At 38.3% G+C, this 17,741-nt stretch overlaps 1 protein-coding gene across 1 annotated transcript in view; it reads left to right on the top strand.

Moving 5' to 3' along the window:
- The first annotated feature begins 642 nt into the window (after positions 1 to 642).
- The window catches only part of LIPK (lipase family member K), a 39,659-nt gene continuing 22,560 nt past the window's right edge, over positions 643 to 17,741 (top strand). The window contains exons 1-4 of the mRNA XM_024563432.3: positions 643 to 760; positions 13,051 to 13,166; positions 15,445 to 15,559; positions 17,461 to 17,659. Of these exons, the coding sequence (XP_024419200.2) occupies positions 13,062 to 13,166; positions 15,445 to 15,559; positions 17,461 to 17,659 (419 nt within the window). The 5' untranslated portion in view covers positions 643 to 760; positions 13,051 to 13,061. The remainder of the gene's footprint in view (positions 761 to 13,050; positions 13,167 to 15,444; positions 15,560 to 17,460; positions 17,660 to 17,741) is intronic.

The following is a 17,741-nucleotide window of genomic DNA, read 5'->3' as shown; positions in this document are numbered from 1 at the left end:
TAAAAAAATAAAAATCTATATAGGTCTAAAATTCCTTACAGCTTATCTAACACCAAACCTCCACCCAGTGCAGATGCAGGAGCTGCTTGTGTGGTTGGAAAAGACTGGTTACGAAAAGAAAAAGGTCTGGTGTGTGTTTATTTATTTATTGTTTTGGGGGGTTGGTTTGTTTGTCTTCAGCTGGTTGGAAATGAGAGACACTGTCTTTCTAGGCTTCAGTGAAAAAAATTGGGTACTTTTCTTTGCATTTTCTGCCAGTTTGAATACCCAATTTACATAACAAGGTAGAGGAAATTAGGAAAACCAAATTAATGAGAGCATTAATTAGAAATGAATAGCATTATAGGTGTTGTGGTTGGACAATGCAAGGTGATTAGGCAGTTTACAAAGATGCTTATATGACTGAGTCATTGCATCCAACTGTAGGTGAAAATTATTTTCTGAATTGAGACTCTGTATTCTGCTGAGGATCTTCCAATTCATCTGACCCTTGAGGCACATGACTGGCTTGGCCTGAGCAGGGATTTTAGTTCATTGCAACTTTTTTTTCATTACTGCCTAAGAACTCACATAACGAGGTTGCCTGGGTGGCATCTGTTGTACTTGAAGCCATAATTAATTTGTCTCAGTTGAGAAATTTCTCATTGCAACATCTGTTGGGCTGTTGAGAACAGAGCATGCTCCACTGACAGCTGCTTCTGGAAGGGCAGGAATCACCTGAAGCTCCCAAGACTTGGAGACAGATCCCCAGAGACATCAGGTAATAACTATTGATCTATTCACAGAGCCTGAGTCATGGTATTTCAGTGAGACATGGGAAATATTTAGAGGTACGAAACTTTACATGTTGGTGAGGAGCATTGGGTTTTGATTCTGTAAAGTTAAGCAAGAGATGACAAAAGTATATAATGTGACCACTCCGGATGGAGAAGACATATGGTGGTGTTTCCCGGCATGTTGTGATGAGTTTCCCCTTTCAGAAAGCTGTGGTAGCATTCACAAAGCAGACATTCCTGTATCTGAATCTCAGCGAAATATGGCATCACAAGTCTACACCTGAGAAGTGCTATGACAGATACTTTAAGGGTTTAAAAGACCTTTCTTTGGGATTGTGCATTTAAGGGCTTAGGAAGTAATATTTGGATAATGTTTTTACAAATGTTTAGCATTTACAGAAAGCCTTTTATTGTCTTATTCCAATGGCTTTGAGCATTTGTATTCTTTCTTATGAGAGGGGTCATCTGCAGGGAAGTGTGGGACCAAACGGTTGGCAGGAATCACTGCAGTAAGTGACATTCCTGCTAATGGGAATCGTGAACACCCTTCTAATAGCTTGTAAGGGACACACCATTTTTCTTTTCTGCTTCTTTGTAATGAAAATCTTACTGGGTGTAGAGTGAAAAAGTGGTTCATATTAATGTGAATGGTTTTCAAGTGTAACATGCTCCACTCACTCTCAGAATTGCAAAACTGCATTCAAATCTGGGGAGATGAGGATGGGCCAACCTGATGGACAAATTTAACCCCCAGAAATTGAGAGATGAAATAATCATCCTTTAATTCTATATATCCAAGCCAAATGGTTGTTCTGGGGTTTGGTTTTTCTTTTGCTTTCTAATCTCAAGAAACAAGAAAGAAGTTGTTACAAGACCTTGAAAAAATAAATCTGTTCACATGTACAATCCCTTTAGCACACTTAATACTTCAGACTGGAAATACGAGTATGGAGCTAAATTTTGGGATAAGAATATGGTGATAAAGGACTCTAATGCAACTTGCTCTAATGTTCCTTCACTGGTCCACGCTAGTCTCCTTTACTTAAAAAAAAAAAATTGAACAAAAAATTATTCCCTCCAAGGCTCCTCCTTTGTTATCTATTTTACTTTATTTTATAAACTTTGAAGCAACACATTTTCAGAGTTCAAGTGCTCCATCCTTAATACTGCAGAAGAGCCATGAAAATGTCCTCCAGTTGTTCTCTGTATTTTTTTCTCTCTTGAGCATTTTATTCCCCATTCATCCTAAAACCCTTCTGCTATCTCTGGGCTTGGAGCATAGAGCTATTGGCCTCTCAATCCTATTTAAAGATCCTGTCAAAGGTGCCCAGTCCTTCTTCATTTGACACAAGGAGCTAAACTCAAATCTGAAATGGGTAGGCCTGGGTATCCTATTGTGCAATGATTTCCTTTCATTCACTTGTTAATAGTCTCCTCACTCTTCCTGATTCATTTCCTCTTTCACCTATGGGTGGGGGAATTCAGAGAGCAGCGAACCAATTTAGATTAGATTCTGACCAACTTCGCTAATAGTTGTGTTACCTGGTGAGTCACCATTCTTTGGTAAGAGATAAAAACATCAGAGCCTAGTGAAGGAGAAAGCTGAAGTAACAACTAGGCAGAATCTAAATGTTTGTAAACATCCCAATCTGTTTTAAATTGAACACATCAGGTAAAAGGGAAATGTGGCAGATGTCAAAGTGGAAACCTTTTGAAAACTCCCCATATGGCCAAGAGAGCAACTGGCTGCCGCGCCTAGTTTAAACCCCCACCCAGAGCTCCTGGGGCGACTCCATTTCCGACTCCGCCCACAGTGGGCTACATCTGCCTGTTCCCCATTATCTTCTACATTCTCTGGCTGCCATTGTTAGTCCAGGTATGCGTGGCCCAATGAGGCAGAGGGAACCACCTCCAAGCTGGCAAGTACCCGGCTCCTTCAGGGGTTAAAGTCCCGCCCATCTCCCTGTCTCCAGGCGCAGCTGGCACAGCTTTTTAACATAACTATTAAGCTAGCCAAGTTGCCTTAGATATGCAAAGTCTCCCAGTCACTGTGCTCTGCTTCTCCCACCCCCCAAGCCAGGCTTATGGGGCAATATCCTTTGAACCACATTACACTCCCGTCCCTGTGGCTGCCCTGCAGCTGCTGTGGACAGAGAGAGCACTGTAAACATTGGGCCTTTAAGCTGTGATTATATGTCCTTGGGTTTGGGAAAGGGTAAACTTTCTTTCCAACTAACCAAGCTTCTTCCTAATTCTTCCAGGGCCTGAGCAGGGCCCTCCCCCTAACCAGGCCCTTTCCTGGATATCCTGGAGTTCCTGCCTTCATCCCACCCAGTCTTTTTCCCAGATTCTCCCAGGCTAGACTCCTTCCCTCCTCCTCTTACGGTCACCATTTTGGCTCCTACTGCACATACCTCAGCAGACAGTTTTCCCTTCACTGGTTCCCCTTCCCCTCACTGGTTCCCCCACCCCTCATCTGCAGAAACTATCTGATTGGTCCTCTGGGGTGATTGGAAAGTCATCCTTCCTCCCTCCTCAGGGGGATGTTCATTGCTTGGTGGAGCAATGTGGCAATCCCCTAGGTAACCTGGCTTAATTAGCGGTCTGGCTTTCTTCTCTTTTGTTAATAACTAACTACCTGCCTATGCTAACACTTAGAAATATTTATGCTGACATATACAAATTTTTACCATAATTTTAAATAGTTATAAAGAATGAACTTTAAGACACATTATAAAAATTGACAGTTTAAAATAAAATTGTTACACATTTAAAAAATATACCCAATAGAATAGTGACTTGATACCTAATCACTTTAGGGGGAAAAAAACTCATTTAACAGAATGAACATTTCTATTTTGGGTTTTTTTTTCCTTCAATTTCATATTCCCATTCCACTTTTTTAGAGGTGTTTTACATATTTCTATAAGTATACATCCTAATGAAATGCATTAGTATGCTTAAAGTCTTTTATTGATTAATTGATCCTTCTTTGCAACTAAAAAATGAAAACACATGGATATTTTCATTGTTTCTATACCTTGTGATCATAGGTTGCATTTTCTTTCACTTTCTTTTTTTGTATGATAAAGAGTCTTTATTTTTAAATGATTATCAGTATACCAAGTAATAACATGTAACAAGTTCTTGAATTCTATCATCTAGTAATTTTGATAAAGAGATACTAAAAACAGCCCATACAATTACACAAGTATTCATTTTTCCAACCCTTAGCCAGAAAGGGCTATTTCAAGGCTGGTTGCTGCTTTGCGCAGGTTAAAAACAACTATTTACTACTTTTTCATAAAAAAAGCCCCTAACCTTCGAGAAAGTTTTAAGAAAAAAATACATATATTTAATTCTTGTCTTTCTTTTAAAAAAAAAGTGTTTCTTACTACATCTAAGAAACAAGATTTGCTGTTCTCCAAAATAAAAGGACCTAGTATGTAATGTACAGAAATAATTTAGTAGCTTTTTCAGAAGACTTGAAAAACTTCATATTCCATGGAGGCATCGAAAATGCCAGTCCATGGAACAGGTGCTTCTTTCTTGTTCCTCTATCCAGTTATGCTGTAGTTTTCATGGCTTTGTGGCCGGATGTGGCAAAGGCCAACAGGCAATCCGGCACTTCATCCCTGTTCTGCCGGAAGTAAGCCTGGAGAATGATCATCTTCTTCTGGGTGTCCTTCTTCACTTCAGTGCTGCAACTGAACTGCCTGGAATCCCAGAGCCACAGCGTGCTTGACCTTGAACTTCTTCTCCTTCTCCAGGCAGTACAACACAATTTCAGACTGAACCTTTTCTTTGGCTTGCTTCAGCCTCTGGTTCTTCCATTTGCCAGCCTTGCACACCTTCTCCGTGGCCCACTTCTCCAACTTGTAGTAACAAAGGGTGCCCTGCGACTGACTGGCTGTGGTGGTGGTGATTCCAAAGCCACTTGGTCGACCCACAGTTCAGCTCTTCCCTTAATTTTTAAATAATTCTTTATTATAATTTCTAATAGTATAAAATTGTCAAAAGATCACAAATATATTAAAAGTTTAATGAATAATTATTAACATTAAAATAAAACTATTAACAATAAATCTATTAATGACATAAATGGACTTTTCCATTTAATTTATATGTCTAGTGATGATTATTATTTATTGATAGAGGAGAGATATTCGACATCAGTTCTTTCCCATTTATTCAACAGATGTAACTGCTGAAAAACCATGTTCGCATAATTTTACTCAATTCTTCAAACTCTTTCTGAAGCTCTGTGCCACAAATCACATAATGATGCATCCCCCAAAATTATTTTTAATGATTTACCTCCTAACAACTTGGTAGATCCTTTTTCAATTTTTTTGAAAGCAAAGGATTATAAACTAACTGATTTGCAAAGGTTAATTGCCCTTGGAAAACTTGATCACTTCATTAACAATATCTTTCCCAATATCAATGTCAATACTTCCATGTGTTCTTTTGTTAGGGGCCTCCAACGTTTTTCCAGCCTGGGGCAATGACCATAGATTCAGGAGAGAAGAGAGGCTTTTCCTTCATTGAGTTAGAAAAGGAAAACCTGCTTGAAGCTAGAAATTCTCAGGTCATATCAATTTTAGAAAAGAGTATATGTGGGGGTCAAAGCTCTATACCTAATTCAATTTTTAAAAAACTATTTATATACTTGTATATTCTTTACAAAGCCATCGCATACCCTAGTAGCAAGAAAGACTACTGGAACATACAGTTCTTCCCAACAGTTTTTTCCTGATTTAATGGAATATTGTAAGTATGTCTTCATGTTACTATGTAGTCTTCATAAACATTTTAATAGCTCTGTCCTCAATATTTAATTAATCATCTAAATAGGACTCTTCTGAGGTAAATAAAAAGAATGAGTGGAAACAACACAGACAATAATATGGTGAATGCCAGAAAGAAAGGGGGTGGGAGGTAGAGGAGGGGAAAGTGGGAATAAATGGTGATGAAGGAGACTTGACTTGGGGTGGTGAACACACTGTACAATATACAGACGATGTATTATAGAATTGTACACCTGAAACCTATGTAATTTTATTAACCAATGTCATCCCAATAAATTAAATTTAAAAAGGGAAAAAATAAACTGTAGCTGTTATAGTGGGTGTGAAGCACTATCACATTGTAGTTTTAAATTTGCATTTCTTTATGACTAAAGATATGGAACACGTTTTCATGTACTTATTAGTGGTTTATATATCTTCTCTAGAGTATTTGTTCACAGCTTTTGTCCATTTTATTATTGTCCATTTGATTTATTAAACTGTAAGAGACTTATATATAATCTGGATAAAATTTCTTTGTCAGATCCTTGTTTAACAAATGTTTTCTCTAAGTCTACAGCTTCATTTTTAAATTTCTTAATGGTGTCTTTTCTGCAGTACAAGTCTTTAATTTTGATGAATTTCATTTTGCCATTTTTGCCTTTTCTTTTGTGTGTGTCTGTCCTAGGATATTTCTGTGCTTCGTTCAGAAAGATTTTCTGTGTTTTCTTCCAAACATTTATAGCTTTAGTTTTTATGTTGAGAACAATGGTTTCCTTTTAACTTTAGTGAATCAGGGGCTGAAACTGATTTTTTTTAACATGGTTCTAGCACCAGTTTTGAAAATATAATTTTTTCCATTCATTTGAATGGAAATTGAAATTACTTTGCTCCAAAAGCTTTGCTCCAAATCAACTGAGCACTGATGTATGTGTTTATTTGTGGATTTATTATTGTATTTCATTGAACTATAGGTTTACCTTTGTGACACTACTAAGCAGTCATTCTCTATGCTGTAGAGCTTTATAGTCAGTCTTGAAAGCAGGTAGCATAAGTCATCCAACTTTGTTTCTGCCATTTTCAATATTATCACTGATAATAATTTCATACTCAAATCTGTTAAGACAAAATTGCTCATCTGTTTTAACCTTCTACTGAGTTACAGTGTGCCCAAACTTTCTAACATCTATTAATACTTTGAGAAAATTTCATTATAGAATAATTTTATGAGGAAACAAGACTCAGTGAAAAGAGCATGGAATAAAATAGATCTTGTTCAAACCCTAATGTCACCCAGTTGGTTCCGTGCTGGGGACTGGCCCTGCTCTGGTGTCATCTGGGACTGGGCCTCCATGCTCTTGACGCTTGCAGGAAGGATATCAAGAACAAGTGAGAATGAGAGAGCAAAAGCAAATTTCATTCAGGGAGAGAAAAAAGGGCTAGGACTTGTGTTCCTGGAGACAGGATCAGAGCTTGAGCCTGAGACTGGCGGCCGCCACCTGTTGCCCCACTGGTTGCAAGTCTCACAGGGTTCTGCTGTGTAAGAAATAGAAGTACACGTCAGGGTGGATGTGGGTGAACTCCTGAGTTAGTGGCATCTGGGTCAGTCGGTTCTTGGAATTTTATCAGTTTCCAATGGTGGGTTGTTTCTGAACTTGGTGGCATCAAATCCTGACTCTGCCTTCTGGTTGGGAGGGGAAGCGTCATGGTGCTGCCCCCCCAGTCCCCCTTCTGCTTGCGGTGCCAGTCTTCATGACAATAATGTTGTAAGGAGTTTTGGAGTTGGGTCTCTGGTCAATTTTTCCTCCATCTTGGATTGTTCTGGTTTTAGCCAGCCCTTATTGTTGACTTCTGTGGCCACTGCATGTGTTCCCTGCCATAAACTATTTCCCTTTCATCACGTGCAGAGGTGGGGGCTCTGGTGAGAGGATCTAGTGGTTTGCTGGAGTGGCCGTGATGTCTGCTCCTACCTCTGTATTCCACTTGTCAGGAGGTTTCCCTAACTTCTTTCTATCCTGAGTCATGGACTTGATATTTTCTACCTGTGAAAAATAATAATTGTGGTGATTAAACATATAGATGTTCAATGAATGGTATTATCAACCCAAGAATTACAGATTAAATAAGTAAGGTACTTTATGTCATAAAAAATTAGAATTCTTGGTAGAAGTTATAAACAGACAGTCTTAACCACTCTTATATGTTACTATTTCTGAAGAAATGTTGGTATAAAATACCTGATTTACTTACAATTCAATTCAAAAGTTGTACCATATCTAGCATGAGCAAGGTTAGACACATGAAAGATATAAAAATTATAAATACAGTCAGAGTATAAAATGTGGTTCTTGATTTTAAGAAATGCATGAACTAGTTTGACAGCCAAGTGATACTCATCTGAAACAATCATTGAATAATTGAAGGTATGTTATACTAACAAGTACCATTTATTGAATGCCAAGCATTGTTAGATGTCTTATAGACATTATTTATCATCTCATTTATCATCTCAAGCTAACCCTACAAGGTAGATGTTATTATACTCATGATACAGGTAAGGAAACTAAGTTTCAGAGAGGTTAAGTTAACTAGCAAAAGTCACCCAACTAATAATAATAACAGTGGTAGCCAACACTTATGAAGTGTCTACAGAGTTTATTTTCAGTGGAGACACAGTGATGGGTTTTCAAGCACAGGAGAGATGGCTGATGGCCAGTTTTGCTCTCTGTAGTTGGAGGTGTAAGAGGTGCATTCTCATGGCTGCCACATTCTCTAAACTAGGACAGAGCCAGACTTTTAACTCAAACTTTGTGCAGAGCACTCAGGGACTTATCCTTTGCTTTACCATTGAGCAGACTGAAATTCACCAGAGAGCCATTCATAGAAACTGGCCTGTATGTGTTTTTAGAACAAAACACATTCTTGTTGAGAACTACCCGTAGGGTCATTTTACCTGCCTATTCTGGCTAATTCTCATCTCTATTTTCACAACATAGTTAAGAACTGGGGTCTGGATTCATTGAGAATACTATCCAGGCATCAACATAAACCTTGGTTAAATGTCCACTTGATAAGTCTGACAATCACTATAATGGGGCAATGAGGAAAGTGGAACGAAGTTCTATATTATTTGTGAGATTCTTTCTTTGAGAAATTGCCACCCCTGATTTATTTCATCATCGATGTATCTGTAGATGGAAAATGTTTTCCTTATGAAAGTTTCCTATATACTCCACATGCATTTGATGTACAATATTTAAACCTACATGAAACAGAAAATGTAGCAATATTCTTTCAAAATTCTCATATATCCCCCTGGCTGCATTTGCTAGGGGGAAAGACAGAAAATAACCACAGAGAAGGGAGACTTTTGATCCATGGAGGAGAGTCTTAATAAGTGTTCCCATTCCTGGCACTGTCTTTTCACAGCCACACTCAGTTATGTCCACAGCAGCTCTCACCATGGGCCTGGAGGGCACCTGCCTGCAGGAAACTTTTCAAAGATGAGCTTCCAATTTGGGGCTACTTGCATCATTTTAGCTTTCCCTTCATTACACAAAGTATTTTTGGTATAGTAAATAGAAAAATAAATAAATATCAAAGCAACATTTCCCAAGTGTGTTCCTTAGAAAATTTGGGTTATAGTATATTGAATCAGTATTATTCAAATGGTAAAATTCTAAGAGCAAATAAGGCTGTGAAAAAACAGACTGTTTTTAACAAAGTTAAACAGTTGTCTTGAGTGCAGGATTATGTTGAGCCTTAATATCGTATTGTAAGTTAAGACTCTCTAAGCAAGTCATGTGTGCAGCATTTATAAATATTTATATACATATATTGATATATAGTCTATGACTCTCCAGCAAGTCACACACACATATGTATATATAGAGTCTACTATTTATCTATCTATTTTATCATGTTTCCCCATGAGCTCTTTTTAAAAATATCACCTTATGGGAGACATACATAATCTATATAAATTGTATATGGTTTAGTCGGGGCACTTGAGGCTAAAGGTCTCACTTTTGAGAACTGACAGCCCTCTGGAACTTATGTCTGCTTTTCCTAAGTCTAACATCCTTATATGTGTTAGTTTGAACAAGCAGTACGTCAGTCGATGTAGGGCACATTCATCAGGGAGCCATCATAGAAACAGGTCAAAGAGATTAGAAGACTGTCGGAGTATCATTCAGGAGAGATGCCTGAGACAGGCAGACTTACCCAGCAATTACAGTAAATAATGTGGGGCCCAGATACGGCAGAGCAGGTAAACACACCCCTGGAAAGCACAGGCAAACACAGCCCTGCCACAGCCCGAAGAAAGACTGTTTGGCTGGGACCTGCCACTCCTTAAAAAATGACCACAGAGACTCCTTTTGACTGGGTGTGTCACCCTGCCCTACCCAGATCCATTGCACGTAAGGATGAAACTAAAGCAGCTGCATGGGCTCCCTGCCATGGCTGCAAAAGATGACCTGTCAGGACTAGCACTTTCTTGTGCCATCTCTTGGGACTAGGACCAGCACATGGTGCTAACCACCTAGACCTCCTCCCCTGCACAACTACCGGCTCCACAGGCTCTCATATTCGCCTGGTTCAGAAGAGAGCTGAATCTGTTCTAATGCAGAGGCTCCAGGTTCCCTTGCCCGTGACTATAACTCAGAGGCCTCAAATCCCAATCACTCAGTGGAATTTGGAACATCTAAATTGTAAATGCCCTACAAGAAAAGGCGAATTTAAAAAAAATGCTGTACTACCTACCACTAAGGTACATTCCTGAATTGAACTGAGGACATAATCAACTGGAAGCTTCCCATCACGGAGGACCAGTGAGGTGGGGTGAAATGAAACCAGGTGAGAAAGATATGATAGAAAATATTGAGCCAATGTGAAACAGCCTTTAAGATTAAGTAATGGACTCGTTCACTCTTTCACTCATTTATTTATTTGACCAACATTTATAGGGACCTCCGTGCTACGTCTCAGAGACACAGAAATGAGAATGGAATAGTTTCTCTTCTCATGGGATCATGGCAGTCTAGCTGTTTTTCTCACATTGGAATGCCTGGGAATCATTTGACATACTGGTTTAAAATGCAGATTCCCGGCCACAGCCCCACAGAGTCCCATTGGGTTAAGCTGGGGTGGATTCTAAGAGGCCTCATTGTTTTTTATGGTGATTATGACGCCTGTGGTCTGTGGGCCGCAGGTGAACACAAATCAGCACACGGCAGCCAGAGGGCTCTAGTGAGCCTGTTCTGAATGGACTGAGTGGGTGGAAGTTCAGGCACATCTCCTTGAGTCAGGCAACCTGAGTTCAGACTCAGGCTCCATCACTATCTAGTTGACCTCAGGCAAATGACTTGACCTCTTTGATACCCAGTTTCATTTGAAATAAAATGAGAATAATATCTCTTGTCCCTTGGGATTACTTTGAGAATAAAATGAGTTAATATATGTCTGGCACATTACGTGGCACATAATAGATGCTCAATACATAGTTGTAAAGGTAATAATTATTGCTATTGATGGTGTTATCACTACCATAATGATTCAGCAGAACTAAGCTATATTAATCAATATTAGTTAAATATATTAATATAAAATATATTAATATAAAACTGCATAATGCATGTTATTAATCATACTAATTACAGTATAGATTAATTATATTAATACATACAGTCAACAGAGATTATGACTGACAAATTCAAGAAAGGAATTCATACAATTTTCTATAACAGAGCAGTGAAGCCATGCACTTCCTGCAGGGTGAGATTTACCATCTCTCTTACATGTTAATTAGACATAAGAATCCTATTCACAATGAAGAATTGTAATAATTTGACTAAGAAAAAATGGAAGTAGGGGGAGTGGTGTTGAAACCACAGAGAAGAGAGAGAAGCGACTCCTCTGCTTTATATAGCCCCTTAATATATGCTCATATACACTTATATAATATACACTATATATATATATATATATATGTATATATATACATATACATATATACACACACACATATATATAGTTTATGTACACTATATAATAGTGTTCATGGCATGGGCAAATTCATAATCCTATGATAAAAGCATATGCTTTGGAGCTAAACTTACTCTGGCCTAAATTTTGCCATTGTCTCTTCCTAGAAGAAAACAGCAAATTAGCAGAGAGAGCGTTTTCTAATGGAATTTGAAGACCTTTATTTTGTAAAGACAGTAGTCAACGGGAAGTCTCCTGCAAAATGTTCCCCCTCTGTTATTTTTGCAGTCATTACTTATTTGTTGTTGTTTTTAAACTCAAGTAGTTTCAAAGCCAAATAGGAAATGTATGTCATCTTTTTAACCCCCATAATTTGTTTCCAATACTGTCTGTTTGAAAAAGAATTTTTTCTTATAATAAACACTGGACATCGGGCATTTAGAAGGAGGTACAATCCTTTAAAAATGAAAAACAATCACCCACCCAGGTATTCACCATTTAGACATAACCATAATAAAATTTGATGCTTAGTCTTTTTTTTCTCCCTTTATAATTTGTTTTATCATGAGTTAAAAATATGTGCACCTGCCCTGGTGACTTGGCTCAGTTGGCTGGAGCATCACTCTGCACTGAAAGGTCTCCAGTTCAATTCCAGGTCAGGCCACATACTGGGCCGCAGATTCGATCCCTCATTGAGGAGTCTATGGGAGGCCACTAATCAATGTTCCTCTCTCCCCCCTCCCCATCTTCCCTCCCTCTCCCTTTCTCTCTCTGTAAAAATCAATGTTCTTAAGTGAGGGGATATATACACAATTTATGTACATTGTTTTTCTTTACTATTGTATAATAGGAATTTCACATATCACATGTAAACATAATACTTGTTATCTAAATAATTTCATTTTTCCTTACCCATAATTTATTTGATCAATCACTTATTTTGGTAAATTTCACTATTCTAAGATCTAAGAAATAGTTTTACACATGTTACCTACATATATTATATTTGTTTTGGGTAGACTTCTGAAAATAGAATGACTGAGTGAAAGGTATGAATATTTTCAAATTTTTAAGACATGCTAAAAAATCTCTTCCCATTAAGGCTGTGCCAATGTTCACTCCCACCATCAGAAGAAAAAATATTAATTTATCTGATAACTAGAGTTATTAAACCTACTTTAAGAAATCTAATACATTAATATTAGAGTTAATGATTAATATATTGGCCATTATATTTCTTTTTCTGGAAATCAGACATTTCCTTCTTTTGTCCAATTACCTACTGGACACTTAATTGACACTTTCTTCTTTCTTTATTAAAAAGTTACCATTTAGATTTTTTCATGGGCTAAGTCTTGAATAATTAAGTATATTACTCATTAAAACACAACTAGAAGTGTGTTTCTACTCCCTCCCACAATATTGTTATAGAATATTACACCAAACGTCACTTTTAGAATTTTCTTTGATGACAAAAATATTAATATTTCCTTTCCTAGGCAGACCCCAAATGTGGCAGCTTTTGGCAGCAGCATGCTGGATGCTTCTTCTTGGACCTCTATGCGGTTCTCACAAGAAAGGAAGCACCACAAACCCTGAAGCTCGTATGAATATTGTAAGTCATCCATTAAGGAAAAAAATTAAGATAAGGATTTATTAAGTCATCATTACTTTAGACATAATTGATGTGCTTGTCTAGTTTTCAACAATTCTAAATTGACTGAGTCTGTGCCTCCTCCCCTGTTCCTTGACATAACTCACTAATCCAAGGGTTGAAAGACCTGATTCAAGTTGGGGCGGGTAATACTCCCTCTCCTGGTAGTGGAGCTACCATCTCATGGTGAAGAAAATGTTCACGAGTTCAGACTACAGAGTATCCTCGAGTTCTTCCTAAGGATTTTTTTCTAGAGCAGTTTCTGTGATTTGTGAGCTGTATCAGTGTACTCTTTTAGTTTAGTAAGCCAGAACTGGCTCTGGTTGCTGCTAACAAAAAGTATCTTAACACACAGGAATTCACACCAGAAGTGGGATCAAATGAAATAGAGTGATAGAATGGAACGGTGCTGCGAAAGAAGGAAGGAGGGAAGGAAGGGATGGAGGGAGGGAGGAAAAAGACAAGTGACTGATATCCACTGTAGACTTTGTTGTAATAGGATACTCCATACCCCTGCATACATTGTACACCACTGAGGTGCTCTCCCACACCTGTTTATATTAGAACTTTAAGAATGGAACTGTCAAAGTTTTAAAATTAGTGTTTTGTTTCTCACTCCAATGCATCCAGCAGGTACCCCTAACCTTCTACCACACTGCTGAGCTCACAATCTATAAATATATGTCCTCGATCCAAATTCTCCTTTTCCTCCCATATTCACATACATTGTATTCTTTCTGGTCTGAATGCTTTTTGGCTCTTAATTATTCTATAATGATCATAAGAATAATAAACATTAGCCCTGGCTAGTGTGGCTCGTTTGTTTGGAGTGTTGTCCTGTAGACCGAAAGATCACAAGTTCAATCCCCAGTCAGGGAGCATGCCTACGTTGCAGGTTCAATCTGTTCAGGGTGCTACTAGGAGCAGCTGATCAGTTTCTCTCATATCGATGTTTCTCTTCCTCTCTCTCCCTTCCTTCCTCCCTCTCTAAAATCAATGTGTGTTCTTGGGTGAGGAGAAAAAAAGAATAATAAACATCATGGATCACTTAGATTGGGCCAAGCACTGCTCTAGACCCTTTATGTATAATCCTCACAACAAAGCTGTGAAGAGCTACCATTATTATCTTTGTCTTAGAGTTGAGGGAAATGAGGCAGAAGAAGGTTAATTTTCCAAAAGTTCTATAGCTAGCAAGAGGAAGAGTGGAATTCGGTGTCATACTGTGAGTCTCTAGAGTCTGTGCTCATAACCACTGCTTCATATGGTCCAATAATGTATACACAGCTCTTGTGTGCCTGGCATGGTCAAATACATAATCTTGTGGTAAGGGCATGCTTTTGAGCTAAAGTTACTTCAGCTTTAATTTTATCTTTATCTTTTCCTACTTGTACAATCTCAGACAGATTGTTAATCTTCTGGCAATTTAGTTTTCTCAGCTGCAAAATGGGTGTAATTTTATCTTAAAGTCCATTTGTTAAGATTAATAAAACAGGAGGTATAAACCATCTTCTATGCAATAAACAGTAGTTCCCCCCTCTCTCGTGTATCTGTGGTTGAGATATCTTTAGTTTAACCCTCTAGATACACTCTGTATTCTTTTATACTGTTTTCTCTGTCCAAGAGGCTGACCTGTAAGAACCAGGTCAACAAGCTCCCTGGACCTTTGCTTTTCAGTTCAGTTCATCCAGTGGAAATCATGAGCAGGAGATCAGAAAGAAGGGGGAGAGTGAAATCATATGAGTTATTGCCTTGGCCCCCTGCATGAGGTCACCCTAGACAGGCTGTCTCCCTCTGCTAAAGGTCACAGCTCCTCTCAGCGTGGTCCTCTGTACCTGACTTTCTGGTTCTGTTCTGGTAACCACTTCCTTTCATCCCCTTCACGGTAGAGGTTCGGAGACAGCTCACTCATTATTAGCCGTAGAGTACTGCACAAGCGTCTGTGCTTTCCCTCATTATGACCATATATTTCTTGTCAAAAAATGTTGAGAATGAACTAGGTGCATTCATAATACCAGGCCAAGCAAACCAAAACATACAGTCACCCAACCTTATCTCACTCATGCCTTTGCTGTATTTATCCCCCTTTGCCCTCCTCAAGCTATCCTGATTTTCCTGCTTTATTTTGTCTCAATACACAGAGGAAGAGTAGGCTGTGACTTAAAGGACTATATTGCAATGCAGGTATAGAAATCAAGAGATTACATCATGAACGTATATTTTTTTTCTTTCCTCTTTTCAGAGCCAAATTATTTCTTACTGGGGCTATCCTTACGAAAAGTATGACGTTGTGACAAAAGATGGTTATGTCCTCGGAATTTACAGGATTCCTCATGGAAGAGGGTGTCCGAGAGCAGGTAGGATTTATTTTGTTATGAAAGGCATAATGCCTAAGGTAGAGATTCCTGGGTGGGCTGATAGCAGCAAGGCAGCTTTTGTTCTGAAACAGAGCCCAGCGTCTTGCATTAGAGATGCTCCAACTCTACTACTCGCTTTCATCTGTGTAACCCTTTGGAATTTTTAAGGCATTTTATGTACACTGTTTATTTAACCTTTGATTGCTCCCTTTTTCCTCTTTCCTAGAAAACATAAGAAGAAAAACTCAGTCTTACTCTAGAGATACCACTTTCCAGCTTAAAACCAGAAACCTAAGTCATTTTGATAATTTCTTCTTCCTTCCCTACTATATATATATATAGCCCATCACCAACACTGGCTTTCTAAATTTCTTTCTTATTTGCAAAATTCTTTTAACTTCAAGATCACTCAAGTCTAGGCTTACCCACCATTATCATCTTTTGCTTTAACTACTACAATAGCTTTCTAACTGGTATTATATCAGCTGTAATTAGTCCTCCACCCGTCAGTGGGATTTCATTTTTAAAGTAAATCTGACACTACTAGTTCTATACTTAAAATGAATTAAAGGGCCATTCTAGCTCCCTGCAATATAGGCTGGTACCTGCAGAGAGAAGAGGGATTCATTTGGCAATAACTCTTTACTTTCTTTTCTGATTTTTAGCTCCCTTCATTCTTCGGAGTGTTGTATAACAGACACTGTAACATCAGAAGGGTTGATTATTTAAAGAGAAAATCTCAACTTTTAAAAAGAGGGGGAGATGAAATGGTGATGACTTAATAGAACCATCCATTCCTCCCAAATAAGTCTATTTTCTTATAAATACTCACAAGAACTTTGTTTCCACAATCTTTTATCTCATGATCTCTGCCAGGAAGCTGGCAAAATGCATAAGATGGAAAATGGTCTCTGCAATGAGGAGCTGCCTGAGGGCTCAGAACCGAGAGGGACCGTGACGGCCATTTGTAGAATTAGTAATACCTCGTCCTTCTGTCTTCTGAAAAGCTGGGTAAACAGACACAGTTCCTTGCTCTCAGATGGCTGAAGGCTCTCGGAGGGTCTAGTCTAGCCTACCCAATCTCGGAAAGCTGGTGTAGCAACAAAGGTGACCTGAGGGAAAGTCCTAAGGCAGCAACAGAGCATTCCAAACTATTTATTAAAAAAACCAAATCCTGGTCACTCCTTTCTCTTCTTGGAGTTTCCCCACTTCCTTTTATTTCTCTTTCTTAGTCAGATTGTTCCAATTTTACATTATCAATAGGATTTTTATATTAAATTCACAGTTTTACATGGCATAACATTTCACTTAAATCTTTGAATTTTGCTTTCTGAAAGAACAGATTAAATTAAGTAGTGTGTATAATATCCAGCATAGTGCCTGGTATTCAACAAATGACATTTTTATGGTTTTTGTTATGATTTGGAGAAAAAGTTAGTTTTATTTTCAGTTACTTCTTGAGAAATAAAATGTTATTAATATGAATAACAATAAAGCAAATATTTGTTGTGCTGAACAGTCTTTTATGTATTTTAATTCTAATCTAATTCTATGGCTCTACTATGAGATAATGCGCCATTATTACCCATTACGCAGGTAAGTGAGCTGAGATAACCACAAAAGGGTTAATACGTAGTAGCATAGATTTTGAACCAGGACAATCTGACCCCAGCACCTACAGACAACACAATACATTGTATATAGTCCAAATTTTACAAAAAGAAAAACAAGACATACAGGAGATAAATAACTAGCCCAATAAGTAGTTCAGAAAGGACTTGAACCTAGGTTTGCCTAGTGCCAAATTTCATCTCTTGTATACTACAGGAAGTCAGGAAAGAGAATTCTCTTGTGGGCACTGAGGAAGTAGACATGAAATTCTTGTTGCCTATGTTTTGCAGCTCCAAGGCCTGTTGTTTATTTGCAACATGGCTTAATTGCATCTGCCACTAACTGGATTTGCAACCTGCCCAACAACAGCTTGGCTTTCCTTCTGGCAGATACTGGTTATGACGTGTGGATGGGGAATAGCCGGGGAAATACCTGGTCCAGAAAACACTTGAAATTTTCACCCACATCACCAGAATTCTGGGCCTTCAGGTAAGGAGATACATAGTAATGAATAAAATGTGTACCTGACTGATATATATGGATGAACATGTCAGTTTTTCCCTTTCTGTCC

This window comes from Desmodus rotundus, chromosome 4 (genome assembly GCF_022682495.2).
Source record: "Desmodus rotundus isolate HL8 chromosome 4, HLdesRot8A.1, whole genome shotgun sequence".
In the NCBI taxonomy this organism is placed as follows: domain Eukaryota; kingdom Metazoa; phylum Chordata; class Mammalia; order Chiroptera; family Phyllostomidae; genus Desmodus; species Desmodus rotundus.
Note: the sequence above shows the minus strand (reverse complement) of the source record. Positions and strands in the feature narration are given on the sequence as shown.